Source organism: Chrysemys picta, chromosome 6 (genome assembly GCF_011386835.1).
Source record: "Chrysemys picta bellii isolate R12L10 chromosome 6, ASM1138683v2, whole genome shotgun sequence".
NCBI classification, from domain to species: Eukaryota; Metazoa; Chordata; order Testudines; family Emydidae; genus Chrysemys; species Chrysemys picta.
In genome coordinates this window covers 2,309,525-2,326,890 of record NC_088796.1, presented here as the reverse complement: position 1 = coordinate 2,326,890, position 17,366 = coordinate 2,309,525, and the positions used below count along the sequence as shown (strand labels likewise).

Below are 17,366 nucleotides of genomic sequence, written 5' to 3'. Positions count from 1 at the left end.
GGTAGCCAGATACAGGAGCCTTTGCCTAGACAAGTATTGTTGGGGGAGCTGAACAGGTGGTAGCAGTGGTAGGGATTAAAAATAAAATCCCTTAACATAGACAATGGCCATGGCTTTGAGATTAAGATTGTAAATGTAACCAGTACCAGAGATTGAAAGTAAATAGAGGATAGTGTTTACTAATGGTGCCCATGCACTCCATGTATTGAATAAGTAAACAGTAATGTCTGTGAAAATCACTATAGTGCACTCAATTTCCTCACCGCTTGGTTCTCATGTGAGACTGCATTATGTTATTTGGGAGTGTAGGTAATGAACGTACAGAGTCAGATCCTCGGTGAAAACTGGTGTAGTTGACTTCAGTGGATCTGTGCTGATCTACCCCTGCTGAGAATCTGGCCTATAGAGCTGACCTATTTTTGACAATGATTTGGTAAAACGAAGCCTTGCAATCCTCACTGTGACCAGACCTCTAACCTAGTCTAGTTAGAAGTCGGGATAAACTTTCTTAACCTCAAATCACTATAAAGCCAGAGAAATGTTGGTAAATTGTTAGGTTATTTATATTCCAGAGACTGATGGAGGCAGCATGTGTCTGAACCCTGTTTTGAAATGCCTATTGATTTCCTTTTTTTAAGTCATTGTGATTTATCTACAATAGCATTTTTCATTTTTCCTTTTGTAATAAGTCATAAAAAACTGTTCAGAATAATCCGTACATAAGGAAATTAATGCCCGTCCACCTCCCAAAACAGTTCTCCCCCTCAAGTCTTAATTTGCCTATAGCCTTGAACCATGGTTTTCCTCTATCAAAGCAGTTATCAATCAATATTTGACTTCAGTAGTAGGTAGTCTTCTCAAATGATGTAAATTACGTTGTTTTAAATTAATAGTTCACTTTTTTGTTTCATGTGTATTCTTTATTGGAGAATTTATTAAAACAGAATGTTGTGATATTTATTGCCTCAAGCATTAAAAATCCTTCTAAGAATTTGTGCTTAACACTTACCAGTACATTTTTCAAGGGAACACTCAAAAAACTTTCAAGAGGACAGAGGGGAATATCTCTTTGAAAGATGTTTTCTAAAACTGTTAATTTTATTTCATACAAAAATAAATATCCATACTGTTCTTTGTTTTCACCTTTTTGGATTTCAAGATGCTAATGTATACAGCGTCTTCACATCCAGAAAGTATGGGGAAGAGGGAGTGCTTTACAAATACAATTTATTTTATTATGTCTAAATTTAGGATAACCAAAACATACAATCTTCAGTTCTGCTGGTTTTATTATATGCAGTTGTGCAACTAAAGTTTAAGCAATTTATGAAGCCCACATAAGTATAGTATTGTATAGACCACGGCTGTCAAGTGATTAAAAAAATTAATCGAGATTAAAAAGATTAATCTCGCGATTAAAAAATAAAATACCATTTATTTAAATATTTTTGGATGTTTTCTACATTTTCAAATAGATTGATTTCAATTACAACACAGAATACAAAGTGTACAGTGCTCACTTTATATTTATTTTTGATTACAAATATTTGCACCGTAAAAAAACAAATTAAATAGTATTTTTCAATTCACCTCATTCAAGTACTGTAGTGCAATCTTTGTCATGAAAATTAAACTTACAAATGTAGAATTATGTATAAAAAAACTGCATTCAAAAATAAAACAATGTAAAATTTTAGAGCCTGCAAGTCCACTCAGTCCTACTTCTTGTTCAGCCAATCGCTCAGACAAGTTTGTTTACATTTGCAGTAGATAATACTGCCTGTCTCTTGTTTACAGTGTCACCTGACAGCAAGAACATGCATTCTCATGGCACTGTTGTAGCCAGTGTTGCAAGATATTTACATGCCAGATGTGCTAAAGATTCATATGTCCCTTCATGCTTCAACCACCATTCCAGGGGACATGCGTCCATGCTGATGACGGGTTCTGCTTGATAACGATCCAAAGCAGTGCGGACCAACACGTGTTCATTTTCATTATCTGAGTCAGATGCCACCAGCAGAAGGTTGACTTTCTTTTTTGGTGGTTCAGGTTCTGTAGTTTCTGCATCACAGTGTTGTTCTTTTAAGACTTCTGAAAGCTCCACACCTCGTCCCGCTCAGATTTTGGAAGGCACTTCAGATTCTTAAACCTCGGGTCGAGTGCTGTAGTTATCTTTAGAAATCTCACATTGGTACCTTCTTTGTGTTTTTTTTTCAAATCTGCAGTGAAAGTGTTCTTAAAATGAACAACATGTGCTGGGTCATCATCCGAGACTGCTATAACATGAAATATATGGCAGAATGCGGGTAAAACAGAGCAGTGGACATACAATTCTCCCCCAAGGAGTTCAGTCATAGATTTAATTAACACGTTATTTTTTTAATGAGCGTCATCAGCATGGAAGCATGTCCTCTGGAATGGTGGTTGAAGCATGAAGGGGCTAATGTTTAGCATATCTGGCACGTAAATACCTTGCAATGTTGGCTACAAAAGTGCCATGTGAACGCCTGTTCTCATTTTCTGGTGACATTGTAAATAAGAAGAGTGCAGCATTATCTCCCGTAAATGTAAGCAAACTTGTTTGTTTTAGCGATTAGCTGAACAAGAAGTAGGACTGAGTGGACTTGTAGGCTCTGAAGTTTTACATTGTTTTGTTTTTGAGTGCAGTTATTTAACAAAAAAACCCTACATTTGTAAGTTGCACTTTCATAACAAAGAGATTGCATTATGGTACTTGTATGAGGTGAACAATAACAAAAATAAACAAAAGAAATAATATTATTTTTACAGTGTAAATATTTGTAATTAATACACTTTGATTTTAATTACAACAAAGAATACAAACTATATGAAAATGTAGAAAAATATCCAAAGTGTTTAAATGTGAATTGGTAGTCTATTGTTTAACAGTGCAATTAAAACTGCGATTAGTCGCAGTTAATTTTTTAATCACGATTAATTTTTTGCGTTAATCGCGAGTTAACTGTGATTGACAGCCCTAGTAAAGACATATCAAAGTGTTCAAATCCTAATAGTAGGCAGTGTGGTCTGGAGGAAGGAGAACGTGCTTGAGTGTCAACACTCTTGGGCTCTAGTCTAGACATGGGCTTCTTGGACAACCTTACATATCCCTGCAGCTCCCTGCCTACATTTCCCCATGTGTAAAATGGGGATAATACAGCATAGTGATGATGTAAAGACCGATCAGTGTTTGCACAGTGATTTGCATATGTAAAGGGGCATCAAAGTGGTAAATTATTATTACAGTTGCTCTAGTACATCAGGTGTAGTATGTGCTCTTGGTGCAGGAAGCTGACGTGATTTAAGGGAGCATGAGCAAAGGAAGTGAAACTGGGAAGAAATCAGATATAGGGAGGAGCAGACTTTATTTTGCAAAAAAAAAAAAGTCTGGAATATGAGGGCAAAGCTTGAAGTTGAGGTGGAAGTGGAGAGGAAGCTAGTGAAGTGAGGGGAGGTAGTCAGAACAGGAGGAGAGGGGGAGTTGGGTTTGGCCCCAGTGTTTTGGATAGCCTGGAGCCAGTTAAGGATGATGTAAAGAGGCCACGTTGGTTTGCAGTAGGTGAAGCGAGAAGAGATGATGGTTTGGGCCAAAGTCTTAGAGGGCAGGAGAAAGTTGTTAATAAAATCTGTTCCATTAAAAAGGGATTGATCTGGTGTTCATTTTCTCAGGAAATGTTATAATAGGGAAGCTGATTTGAGGTGTTGTGGTGCTCTGTCTCACTGCGGGTAGCTTGTTATAGATTTCTGAGTCAAACCCTGTTTTTCAAGGTCACCATACTCAGAATGCAGTGAAATATGCCTTGCCAACTCATGATGCTGGTTAACATCTCAATTTAAAAATAAAATCTTTTTCTGTTTTTACAGCCTTTATAAGAGTCTAGGTCAGCTCCACTGGTGACCTAATCCCTCCTGCCTGCCTCTAAGCAACTCTGACCTTGAATTATAGTTGTTTATATCTTAGTTTGAAAGTTTAGTTCAAGATATCTAATAGAGACATCTGGTAACGATGCAGTGAAGGAACAGAAATAACCTGGAAGGTATTAATAAATCATTGTGTGTTCTGGTGAAGGAATCATTGGTATAAAGGTTTAAATGACTTATAGTTGTACCCAAATGCAAATTACCTGAACAATTTAGAACTTGACAGATGTATCTAAATAGTGACTGTTTCAATTGAATTTGAATAAAAAGAAATATCCTCTGACAAATTGAGGAAGCTCAAAATTGAACAAGTCTGTTGGATGGAGTTCTGCGGAAAGGGTTGAATTAAGTATTTATTTTTGGTGATGGCTGGAGGGCAAATAATTCTAGGCAGGGCTGGTAGCATTGCCTTTTATTAAGGGTGTCTGACGCGTCCCATTAAATTACTTTGCTTTCAGTTGCTTATAACTTTGCCGAACATTCAACCAGTTTGACTGATATTTTCCATGCCAGGTGTCTGCCTGAGGCTGATTATTATTTTTTTTAAGCCAAAACGTTCAGCCTTTCCCAAGAACAAGTGGAAAATACATTTTGCCCACATTAAATTCTGGCATTTTTTTCTGCTCCATTGCCACATGTTTTGTAAGTTGTCAGGGGGATGGCTTTTGTTTCTGGGAAGTACCTATTCCCATCCCCGTTTAAAAACAATCCATTAAACAGCAACAAAAAAATGTCCGAATTTGGCCAACTTATAGGCCTTTGAAAAACTTGAGTTCACACTTGCTCAGTAGAGCATCGTTATATTTTAGAGGCTAAATTCCCCAGATTCCCTCTGCACTGAGCATGCTCCAACCCCAGGGCTGAACCGGATTTTCCTTGCCGTTGCAGCTCTGGGCTGCTGTGGGCTGTGCCAGATCCAGGTCTGGGCACCTGAATTAAGAGCAGGGAGCCTCTCTCTCCTTGCTCTAAATCAGCGGTTCTCAACCGTGGGTCTGTGGCCCCCTAGGGGTCCGTGAGCCCTTTCGGGGGGGCTGCGGAGCTGAAACCCGGTTCCCCCAAGCCCCCCCATTCCAGCCAGGAGCGGTGCGGGGGCTGAAGTCAGGAGCCACATTGGGATCCCCCCTGGCCCGTACACAGCCCCTAGCTACCTCCTGCCTGCACCCTGAGCTAGCGCCCTCACTTAACACAGCCCCTAGCTACCCCTCCCTGAGCTATCCCCTGCTCGCACACAGCCCCTAGCTACCCCCTCCCTGAGCTATCCCCTGCTCGCACACAGCCCCTAGCTACCCTCTACCTGCATCCTGAGCTACCCCCTGCCCGCACACAGCCCCTAGCTACCCCCTCCCTGAGCTTACTGTGCGTTACCCGTGAAGATAATCAGATTTACTGTGTCTCAGTATTTTGAGGTGCAGATTCAAGGAGCTGGATAAATTCATATGCTCATACTGGTGTCCATCTTGGTTTCCATATCGTCAACATTAAGATAAAAACACCATTGAATATTATGCTTTTGAAGACTCTAATTATCTTATACACACAGATTTTTTTTAGCCAGTCCATCAAGTGTAGTTGTTCAAACATAGCCTAAAACTAAATTAACATTTTATTTGAATTGAAATCTGTATAGAAGTCTGTTCATTAAATTTTTCTGTTACAATATTTTGATTTTGTAGTCATACATATTCTGATCCAGAATCTCTGCTAAAAGTGTAAGTTTTAGCTGCATTCTTGCTTGTCATTTGCATAAAATGATTTGACTTTCAGTGATTGAGTTGAAAGTAGCTTGTCTGTTTTAATACTGTCTTAGTGATCGCACATATGTAATTACATCCTATATAGAGTAATTTTACAAATTGTTTTAGCATTCAACTGATTGCCCCTAGTTGCTATGCGTACTTGACTTAGTGCTTGTTTTCTCTAAAGTCATTTGATTCCTTCACACAGACACAGAACTATTGCACTGGAAGGTTTGTGAAATGGCCCTTTGTGTACCTATGAATCACTGTGAACTAGAAGTGCAAGTAACAGCTAAGAGGTTGCGTGACTCCTGCATAACTTCACTAATGTTGGAATTATTTTTTAAAGTACAGTCCCTCTTTATTTTATTTTTGGGAGACTAGTTTTGCTGTAGGAAACCCTCAGATTTTTTATTCATTAAGTAAAAATCTTATTAAAAACAGAAAAGGTCTTTGCTTAGAAAAAGTCACAAAAAATGTAAAATGTATCCCATGGAGACTGCCATTCCGCTGACAGACAAAGAGAGAGGGTAGGAAGAAAGGAAGACTTTGGTCTTTTCAAATCAAATGTATAAATATACAAAGACACCTAAAGGAGAATACTCTAAGAAATTCCTCTTGAAGCTTCAGCTTTTCTGTGACCAAGAATGTCTCATTCCACAGTTGTTGCCATTTTCTGATTAACAGAAAAATTAGGAAAGAAGGAAGCATGTTTCCTGATTTCAGTATTTATTTCCCCCCATTTATAAAGTGCCTAGCCACTGTCCTAGAAAAGCCAGGGAAAGCAGATGAATCTTGTAGCCTGCCTTGAAAAGGCCACTACTAGGCTGTAGCAGACCCCATTAACCATCCTTAGGCTGTGCCTTAACCCTCTGACATAGAATTTGTTCTGTCATTAGGATGAAGAAACCAGGAAGTGAGGGGAGAGAAATAAGAAATGCACCTCCTTTCTGTGATGAATAGTGCAAGTTATCTGTGTCGTGTGAAATTCCTGCTCCCTTTCTGGTAGTAAAGTAATACAAGTTATGCAGGAAAATGGCAGCATCCTTGCAAAGACTGAGAAAGTGGTAACTGCCTGCTATTCTGGGCCCCATTTTGAAAGGTATATGTATATCCTCCAGGATAGAGCTCTAGCCTGCTGTGGCATGGGGAGAGGAGCACTGCACCCAAACATCCTCAACCTTCCATCCCATCTTTGCTGGGAGGGATCTTTACTGGCTTCTACTACTTCATTGCACTGCCACCCCTTGGGGTTGCGCTCTCTGTAAGACACCAGGTGTACGGTCCTCAGAGATTCCGAGCTTGTAATGCTTCCCGTGCTTGAAAGCACCCCAGAATGTATTGAGCAATGAGCTGGTGCTTACCCTGGGCGTGCAGATAGGGGATGGGAGCTCTGTTGCTGTTGGCTGTATGAGGTAGGAGGCACTGGCCATATGAGCTAGTGTTGTTTTCAGGTGAGGTGGATAGGATGAAAGAGGGATGGAGAAGTGCAGCTAGGAGAAGATTGGGGGAAAGAGTGGAAAGAAAGATAGGGATATGAAGGAACGTTGGTAAATAACACAGCAGACTGATGGACGCTCTCTCACTCCCCCATATTCACACACACAGATGTATTTGCATATGTTTCATAGCGTAATGACCTCTGCAGTGGTTCATTCAAGAGAGCCAACCTTTGGCAATATGCTAATAGCTGATGGTGCCACCTAACTGAAAATGGTCTTTATGAAAAAGATAAAAGGGCCACTCTAGCAAGATCAATACTACTTAGGGAAGCTTTACTAGTGCACTTGCAGGCAAAATTCAATAACTTTACATCAGGAAAAAAAGTCGTTGAAAAATGCAAGCTTGAAAAATGTTCACTACGGTTTTAATAAATGGAACTATTTTACCCCTCTTGATTTTCTTCAGCATTCTGTTGCTTAGGCATTTGATCTAAATACAAGTAATAACAGAAGATAGACTTATCATAGGAATATGTCATGTCCAGACTAATCACCCTGGGACTATTTAAGAGGGTCTTCCCTCTTTGGCCTTATCCGGCAGGCAAGCATGTAAAGTGTGTGATACATAATTCTGAGAAGAAAATTGGATTATGAAAAAGTTCGTCTTTTTTTAATGAAAAGGGAACTGGAAGCCCTTTAATATGCGTAAGAACATGAACCCCGATGTTATAACTCTAATTAAAAATTATCCACATTTTAGCTAAATAGACCTTAGTATGTAAATGTTCCAGACAAGCATGTGAAAACCTTCCCACTGCACGAACAGCTCTTGGACTCTCAGCAAAGGTTTACTCCAGTTTTCAAAACTCTGTCGCAAAGTCCATGGCAGAAATCTACTCTAATAACTCTGTTCTTCTCCTTCCTCTCTTTTTCTTTGCAGAAGGAAGTAGAGGAGAACTTCAGGTTATACATACTGTACATTCTAACCAGTGTGTCTCTTCCTTTTCTGAAGCTCCAATATGTGTGCATGCCCTGTCTAATTGTAACCAGTTGCTTCAGCTGAAGCTTTCAGATTCTTCCTGAGTTTAGCATGTTTTGGTTTTCAGAGGAATCACTAATAATGTGTATGAGCAAAGAAGAGTCTGTTCAGTGCGGGTTACCTCTAAGGAAAAAATATTCATACTTTATAGATTGAGAGATTCCTGAATGATACTCTGTGATCTGTGTATGTATACACAGGTGCAACATTAGCAAAGGGGAAGTGGTTCAATGTAAGTGTTTTATCAAGTGTTTTCTAGTGCCCCATTTACTTTCTGCACCTCTTGATAAATTGAGTGGTTCCCGTCCACACACTCCATCACTAGCATCATTTCATTCATCTCTCAATTGTTTCTGTATAATTATTGCATTTAAAACCTGAAACTACCATTTATCGGTAGTAATAACACTGGGGTCAAGCGATATTACATGAACTGGAATACGGGGTTGGCTGTAGATTCCTTAGCTCTACTGTACTGTCTATTTTCCTTGGAATTAGTGTCCTGTGTTCCAATATACAGTGTAAAGGATACAACTGTGCCATCAGTACTTAGATGTATTTGCTAATCTGAAACAGTTTGCTCTCCAGTCACAGGACCTATGTTGAGATTTGCATCACTGCTTGCTGCCATTCAAGTACACAGACAGTACTGGGTTTAACTGTGTGGTAAATGTTTGTTCCCCTCTTTCTCTCCTCTCCCCACGCCTGGTGCATTTATGGAGTTTTTCATGGAGTGCTGTGCAATTTCTTAGCTTGTATTCTTAACTTCTAGTGCAGAGGAAATTCTGCCTGTCCTAAAAACCTTTCATTCCTGTTTCAGTTGCCATTTTGGTTCCCTTCCTGTCTCACTGTGGGCTATGTACTCGTTGCATGAATTGCTTTTCATGCTTCCAGCAGCTGCCTGAACCTCACGTGGCCATTTGGCTCGTATGTGGAACAAATCTCCCGAGGTGCCTCATAGTTTCCCGAATTCAGAAGTTTGATCTTTAAGCTTTAGCTTAGTCACTTGTGCATCAACTGCTTCATATTACTGCACATGACAAATAAAAAACGGAATGTCTTGTATGTAACATTTTCTCTGAGGTTAATCCTCTGTCATCTTCCTCCTTCCATGTAAAAGCATCAGATACCTGCCAGGCTGCTGGGTCTTCCACATGGAGAACTGTAATTGCCTGAATTTGGTTATCCTCCAGCTGCGCCTGGGATGACAACCTTTCCGTCAGTTGCTTAAGCTGATGCCATTGTCACATTACGGTGAAGTTTCTTTGCAGATACGGGGGGCGTGGATGAAATGGTCACCTTTTGGTTTTCTGTAACTTTGAACATCATGTAAAATTGAATGAGCGATCAAGTCAGGTTAGTTGGAATCTTGGTCCAGCGTTTTAATAACTGTGACCACTTTGCTCAGTCTGAGCTCGCCAATGCCTCTGAAAACACATGCTCAGAGGTTCAGTAGGGGTGCTGACACAGTCACTCCTACCCTAGCATCTTGGTCCTCCTGATTCTCACAAAAGCAAATTTAGACATTGGCATTTGTTTTCAATGTTAATAACTTAACTTACTTATATTCAGGTAAGGACACATTTAAAAAAAATAATTTTAACCTTGGTGCTTCTTCAACCATTTATGTACAGTGGTTTTACATATCAATATGGTTTTCACTTATGCTGATAACTTGTTTGATGCAATGTTTAAGAGGAATAGAAGATTAAATGGGTTTTAAAAAGGAGTGTTTTTCCTTTGTTCCTGGAGAGAACTGGCAGCTCGGTACTGGTATTGTTACTTTTCATCCATTCCAGACTTGGTGTGTTTGTCCGCTGGATGCATTTGTTTCTATCATGTGTATATCTCTCTTTTAAAGTACTCCTCTACAAAAGTGCTTAAATGTTCCTTTCCTCTCCATTAAAACACCTGCTTTTTTTGTCTGAAGTAATTTGCACTGTAGAATGCAATGCAATCTAATTATTTCAGAATAATTAGATCAGAGGACTAGTAATCCTAGCTCCTGCTGTATCTGCCTAGGCAAAGCTCTCATTACACTCAGTGTAGGCTTCAATGAGAGTTTTGCTTATTTGAGCCTAAATGAGCAGCTCTATTAGTTTGGCTCATTATTCCAAAATATGAGTTGTGGTTTGGTTTCTCATTAGGGTTATTGGTTGGTAGGAGAATTGAGTTACAGTTTAAGTAAACTCTACTGGGTGTAGTGTTCACTACTGTGAGTGGTCCCACGGTTTTACATGCGGTAGTAAGCACTATACCTGGTGGTAAGTGTTTGCTGGACCAGGTCCCAGATTTGTAAAATTATTGCCTGTCAGTATGAGAAGTGTAGAACAAAATGAACAGTGATGTAATGATTCAAGTTTTATGTACTTGAGTATCTGTTTAATGCTCCATTATTGAAATATATTTTCACACATTCATACACTTTACCAAGATGGATAGTAAAAAAAATGTTCAGCATTAAAGGAATAGTTGGGCTGGATTTTGCACTCCTTCGTGTGTTGAGTGGTTCCTAGCTTTCAGCAGTCCAAGTTGCTACTCGAGGAGTGAGGGACAACTCAATGAGCGTAAGGATGGCAGAAATGTTGATATTTTTTTTTTAACTAGAAATAGTTCCTGAATGGTTTTGCATGAAGGCTTCGGTTGTGGATACTCTGGGTATTAAAATGTACAGGTTTTCCTTGCTTCCCTTTCCTGCTTGGTTCATGAGAAACAATGGCTAAAATGCCAGCCATCCTTTGGAACCGCCTTCTCCTTTGTCACTTAGTTTGTCTCCTGGTCCCACCCTGTTGAGTATTAGACTTCCTGGCTTGAGATAGATCTGGCTGTCTCAGCTGCAGTTTGTTCTGAGAGCTAACAACTGCTGTCTGCCAAACCCTAAGAGTTTTGTACTGACTCGAACAGTCTTGTAACTAGCAGTCTGACCCAGGCCTGTAGTCGGCTGCTGAACCATTTCCCTTTCCTGGGAAAGGTGCGGTGCTACCTTCTGACAACAAACTGCCAGGCTGAAGCGAAAACCCTCATCCATTCTGGTAATTCCATTCTAACAGCACTGCAATCTGACATCTCTGCCCTCGACAGGCGAATGTAACTCTCTGCAAAATGTCACTAGGTGCTGTAGGGTATATTATGATATGTTACGTTCTCTCTCTGCTGAGGTAGCACCTCCTGAGGTACATCTAACTTCAACTAATCCTAGCTGCAGGAAATGCATCTTCCAGTCCCAGAGTGCGCTATGGCCATGTCTGTGTCTGTGCATTCTTCTGGGTAGCTTCCTTTGGTGTCAGTGGAAGCTGGGCACTCCTCTGAGAGCAGAATTTGGCCCTTGCTGTCAGGCAGATTTTAGAAATATTAAATATTCTGGACAATATTTATGCTAGTGTTTTAATCTCTTGAAAACTCGCAAATTATATTTAGTACACCTCAGATGAGCTAGTCAAATACTTTTTCTACCACTCTCTGTATCTGAGAAGTTATTTTCAGCAATAAACCACAGTTAATTTGCATTTAACACATTTGGTCGTTGATTCTAGTGGAAAAATTGCTTTTTTGCCCCTGCTACCAGAACATTAAATTGCTATCTCCAGCGGGCTTGACAATCCTATTTGATTTAATAACTATATTCTTTATTGCATCTTCTCCTGAAGTTTATAGAAAAAGTGTGGGAATTATTCCTGTACTCTGTTTTTCCTCTTTGAAAGGAAATACCTGTTTATATTGTTCTCTAGATTTCCAAGGTCCCCTTGTGTCCCCACTCTGCACTGTCAGATCACCTCAGTGGGACTGTAGCCGTCTGGCTTAGATGAGGGGGTATTGATGGCGTGGCTTGTACGGGGGCACCCAGGAAGTTGTGAAGAGTTATAACCCCCTCGGAGGAATGCTCCTTCTCTCTGCAGATGCCCCAAGATCTGTGAGGAAACTCCGCTGATCTTCAGATTTCAGTAGGGCTGGCAGCTCATGCCTCTTGCTTGTTCTGCAGGCCTTCATAGATTCATAGATTCTAGGACTGGAAGGGACCTCGAGAGGTCATCGAGTCCAGTCCCCTGCCCGCATGGCAGGACCAAATACTGTCTAGACCATCCCTGATAGACATTTATCTAACCTACTCTTAAATATCTCCAGAGATGGAGATTCCACAACCTCCCTAGGCAATTTATTCCAGTGTTTAACCACCCTGACAGTTAGGAACTTTTTCCTAATGTCCAACCTAGACCTCTCTTGCTGCAGTTTAAACCCATTGCTTCTGGTTCTATCCTTAGAGGCTAAGGTGAACAAGTTTTCTCCCTCCTCCTTATGACACCCTTTTAAATACCTGAAAACTGCTATCATGTCCCCTCTCAGTCTTCTCTTTTCCAAACTAAACAAACCCAATTCTTTCAGCCTTCCTTCATAGGTCATGTTCTCAAGACCTTTAATCATTCTTGTTGCTCTTCTCTGGACCCGCTCCAATTTCTCCACATCTTTTTTAAAATGCGGTGCCCAGAACTGGACACAATACTCCAGCTGAGGCCTAACCAGAGCAGAGTAGAGCGGAAGAATGACTTCTCGTGTCTTGCTCACAACACACCTGTTAATACGTCCCAGAATCATGTTCGCTTTTTTTGCAACAGCATCACACTGTTGACTCATATTTAGCTTGTGGTCCACTATAACCCCTAGATCCCTTTCTGCCGTACTCCTTCCTAGACAGTCTCTTCCCATTCTGTATGTGTGAAACTGATTTTTCCTTCCTAAGTGGAGCACTTTGCATTTGTCTTTGTTAAACTTCATCCTGTTTACCTCAGCCCATTTCTCCAATTTGTCCAGATCATTTTGAATTATGACCCTGTCCTCCAAAGCAGTTGCAATCCCTCCCAGTTTGGTATCATCCGCAAACTTAATAAGCGTACTTTCTATGCCAATATCTAAGTCGTTAATGAAGATATTGAACAGCGCCGGTCCCAAAACAGACCCCTGCGGTACCCCACTCGTTATGCCTTTCCAGCAGGATTGGGAACCATTAATAACAACTCTCTGAGTACGGTTATCCAGCCAGTTATGCACCCACCTTATAGTAGCCCCATCTAAATTGTATTTGCCTAGTTTATCGATAAGAATATCATGCGAGACCGTATCAAATGCCTTACTAAAGTCTAGGTATACCACATCCACAGCTTCACCCTTATCCACAAGGCTCGTTATCCTATCAAAGAAAGCTATCAGATTGGTTTGACATGATTTGTTCTTCACAAATCCATGCTGGCTGTTCCCTATCACCTTACCACCTTCCAAGTGTTTGCAGATGATTTCCTTAATTACTTACTCCATTATCTTCCCTGGCACAGAAGTTAAACTTACTGGTCTGTAGTTTCCTGGGTTATTTTTATTTCCCTTTTTATAGATGGGCACTATATTTGCCCTTTTCCAGTCTTCTGGAATCTCTCCCATGATTTTCCAAAGATAATAGCTAGAGGCTCAGATACCTCCTCTATTAGCTCCTTGAGTATTCTAGGATGCATTTCATCAGGCCCTGGTGACTTGCAGGCATCTAACTTTTCTAAGTGATTTTTAACTTGTTCTTTTTTTATTTTATCTGCTAAACCTACCCCCTTCCCATTAGCATTCACTATGTTAGGCATTCCTTCAGACTTCTCGGTGAAGACCGAAACAAAGAAGTCATTAAGCATCTCTGCCATTTCCAAGTTTCCTGTTACTGTTTCTCCTTCTTCACTAAGCAGTGGGCCTACCCTGTCTTTGGTCTTCCTCTTGCTTCTAATGTATTGATAAAAAGTCTTCTTGTTTCCCTTTATTCCCGTAGCTAGTTTGAGCTCCTTTTGTGCCTTTGCCTTTCTAATCTTGCCCCTGCATTCCTGTGTTGTTTGCCTATATTCATCCTTTGTAATCTGTCCTAGTTTCCATTTTTTATATGACTCCTTTTTATTTTTTAGATCATGCAAGATCTCGTGGTTAAGCCAAGGTGGTCTTTTGCCACATTTTCTATCTTTCCTAACCAGCGGAATAGCTTGCTTTTGGGCCCTTAATAGTGTCCCTTTGAAGAACTGCCAACTCTCCTCAGTTGTTTTTCCCCTCAGTCTTGATTCCCATGGGACCTTACCTATCAGCTCTCTGAGCTTACCAAAATCTGCCTTCCTGAAATCCATTGTCTCTATTTTGCTGTTCTCCCTTCTACCCTTCCTTAGAATTGCAAAATCTATGATTTCATGATCACTTTCACCCAGGCTGCCTTCTACTTTCAGATTCTCAACGAGTTCCTCCCTATTTGTTAAAATCAAGTCTAGAACGGTTTTCCCCCCTAGTAGCTTTTTCAACCTTCTGAAATAAAAAGTTGTCTCCAATGCAGTCCAAGAATTTGTTGGATAGTCTGTGCCCCGCTGTGTTATTTTCCCAACATATATCCGGATAGTTGAAGTCCCCCATCACCACCAAATCTTGGGCTTTGGATGATTTTGTTAGTTGCTTAAAAAAAGCCTCATCCACCTCTTCCACCTGGTTAGGTGGCTTGTAGTAGACTCCTAGCATGACATCACCCTTGTTTTTTACTCCTTTTAGCCTAACCCAGAGACTCTCAACACTTCCGTCTCCTATGTCCATCTCTACCTCAGTCCAAGTGTGTACATTTTTAATATATAAGGCAACACCTCCTCCCTTTTTCCCCTGTCTATCCTTCCTGAGCAAGCTGTACCCATCCACACCAACATTCCAATCATGTGTATTATCCCACCAAGTTTCAGTGATGCCAACAATGTCATAGTTGTAATTATTTATTAGCACTTCAGTTCTTCCTGCTTATTCCCCATACTTCTCGCATTTGTATATAGGCATCTAAGATACTGGTTTGATCTTTTCTCCCAGTTTTGTCCTGACCCTCCTTTCTCTCTGCCAATATAGCCCACACTCCCTCTCATTTCCGACCTATCTCCCCGGTCTCCATGTTCCCCACTTACCTGTGGGCTTTGCTCACCTGTTCCCATCGAACCTAGTTTAAAGCCCTCCTCACTAGGTTAGCCAGTCTGTGTCTAAATAGGGTCTTTCCTCTCCTCGAAAGGTGAACGCCATCTCTGCCTAGCAGTCCTTCCTCGAATAGCATCCCGTGGTCTAGGAAGCCAAAGCCCTCCTGGCGACACCATCTTCGCAGCCAGGCATTCACCTCTATGATGCATCTGTCTCTGCCCGGGCCCCTACCTTTGACAGGAAGAATCGAAGAGAATACCACCTGCGCTCCAAACTCCTTCACCCGTACTCCCAGAGCCCTGTAGTCACTCTTGATCCGCTCAGTGTCACACCGTGCAGTATCATTTGTGCCCACATGGATGAGTAGCATGGGGTAGTAGTCAGAGGGCTGGATAATCCTCGACAATGCCTCCGTAATGTCTCGGATACCGGCTCCCGGCAGGCAGCATACCTCCCGAGATGAAATGTCAGGGCAACAGATGGGCGCCTCCATCCCCCTCAGCAGAGAGTCTCCAACCACCACTACCCTACGTTTCCTATTTGCAGTGGTGGCAGCAGATCTCCCAGCCTTAGGGGTACGAGGCTTCTCCTCCTTTACTGTAGGGAGTGATTCCTTCTTTCCTGTATCAAGAAGAGCATAATGGTTACCTATTACCACGGCAGGAGGGTTCGGAGCAGGGGTGGAGCACTGCCTGCTGCCAGAAGTAACCAGCTGCCAGTGTCCACCCTAAGCCATCTCCTCCTCCTTCACAATCCTATATCATCAAAGTTGGGATGCATTGGGATGCAGGGGGGAGGGATAGCTCAGTGGTTTGAGCATTGGCCTGCTAAACCCAGGGTTGCGAGTTCAATCCTTGAGGGGGCCAGTTAAGGATCTGGGGCAAAATCAGTACTTGGTCCTGCTAGTGAAGGCAGGGGCCTGGACTCGATGACCTTTCAAGGTCCCTTCCAGTTCTAGGAGATAGGATATTTCTATTTATTTATTTATTAAAACTTATATATATTTAAATCAACGGAATGAGCAAGGCATGTGCCGAACTTTGTTTGAACTGTCTGACTTTGGTGCAGCATTTACCTCCATCCTGTCTTCATCTGTTTAATCCAAGTTAGAGTGTACACTTTTCAGGATAGGAGTCTTGTTTTCTGTCTAGACAGTGTCATGCACACCAATGAAGCTATAGAAATAATAAATAGCAGTAAGGAAATCGGATTTCTCATCCCGGAGAGGTTGATGATTCAAACTGTGTGGAAACTTGCTATGTTTTCTAAGTACCTTCAGATCTTCCATGGAGGGTTCTTCAGGAGTATGTGATTCTCTCCATAATTTCTGTTGTGCCCACAGGAAAGAAAGAGAAGAATCTTCCTTTCTGGTGCTGTTGTCTACTGTTTTCTATCCATTATTTGACTGGAATGTACTTGCTGACAGATGTCCCTTTACATTGACGGGGATTCTGGAGAGGACACCCACTTTTAGAGAAAGGGTGCCTGTTATACTAACCATCATTGCAGTCTCTGAAGATAATGACTTACACTTAGGTTTTTCTTTTCTGTACAAGTGGTGTATATACTGTCAGCAAATTAAGATTCATACTGACCTAAAATAATCACTCTTAAATGTTATCTCTTCCACATACCCCAAATTTGCCATTAGAAAGTAGTTATTCAGCTTTGAAGATGAAATTGTGGAAGGGCATGAGCTAGGGTTACCAATTTCCTAATCTCACAAAACCAAACACCCTTGCCCTACTCCTGCCCCGACCCTTATCTGAGGCCCCACCCCCTCACTCCATCCCTCTCACTCCGTCACTCACTCTCCCCCAACCTCACACATTTTCATGGGTCGGGGGCAAGGGGTTGGGGTGTGTGTGGGGGGGTGAGGGCTCCGACTTGTGGTGCAGGCTCTGGGGTGGGGCTAGAAATGAGGGGTTTAGGGGGCTCCAGGCTAGGACAGGGAGTTGGGATGCGACGGGGGTGAGGGTTCTGGCTGGGATGTGGGCTCTGGGGTGGGGCCAGGGATGAGGGATTTGGGGTGCAGGAGAGGGCTCCGGGCTGGGGCCAAGGGGTTTGGAGTGCAGGAGGGGCTCAGGGCTGGGGCAGGGGGGTTGGGTATGGGAGGAGGTGCATGGTGTGGGCTCCAAGAGGGAGTTTGTATGCAGGAGGGCGCTCAGGGCTGGAGCAAGGGGTTGGGGTGTGGGCTCTGGGAGGGAGTTAGGGTGCAGGAGGGGGTTCCAACCTGGGACAGGAGGTTGGGGT

The 17,366-nt window shown here is 41.8% G+C and overlaps 1 protein-coding gene across 11 annotated transcripts in view; it reads left to right on the top strand.

Annotated features, from left to right (window-relative positions):
* Positions 1–17,366, top strand: part of UNC13B (unc-13 homolog B) — a 378,814-nt gene that overhangs the window by 204,989 nt on the left and 156,459 nt on the right. For 5 of the 11 annotated variants that reach the window (XM_065598640.1, XM_065598628.1, XM_005288863.5 and 2 more), the window contains one exon: positions 8,064–8,086. The exons of the other annotated variants lie outside the window; for them this stretch is intronic. In XM_065598640.1, the coding sequence (XP_065454712.1) occupies positions 8,064–8,086 (23 nt within the window). The remainder of the gene's footprint in view (positions 1–8,063; positions 8,087–17,366) is intronic. 11 annotated transcript variants of the gene reach the window in all.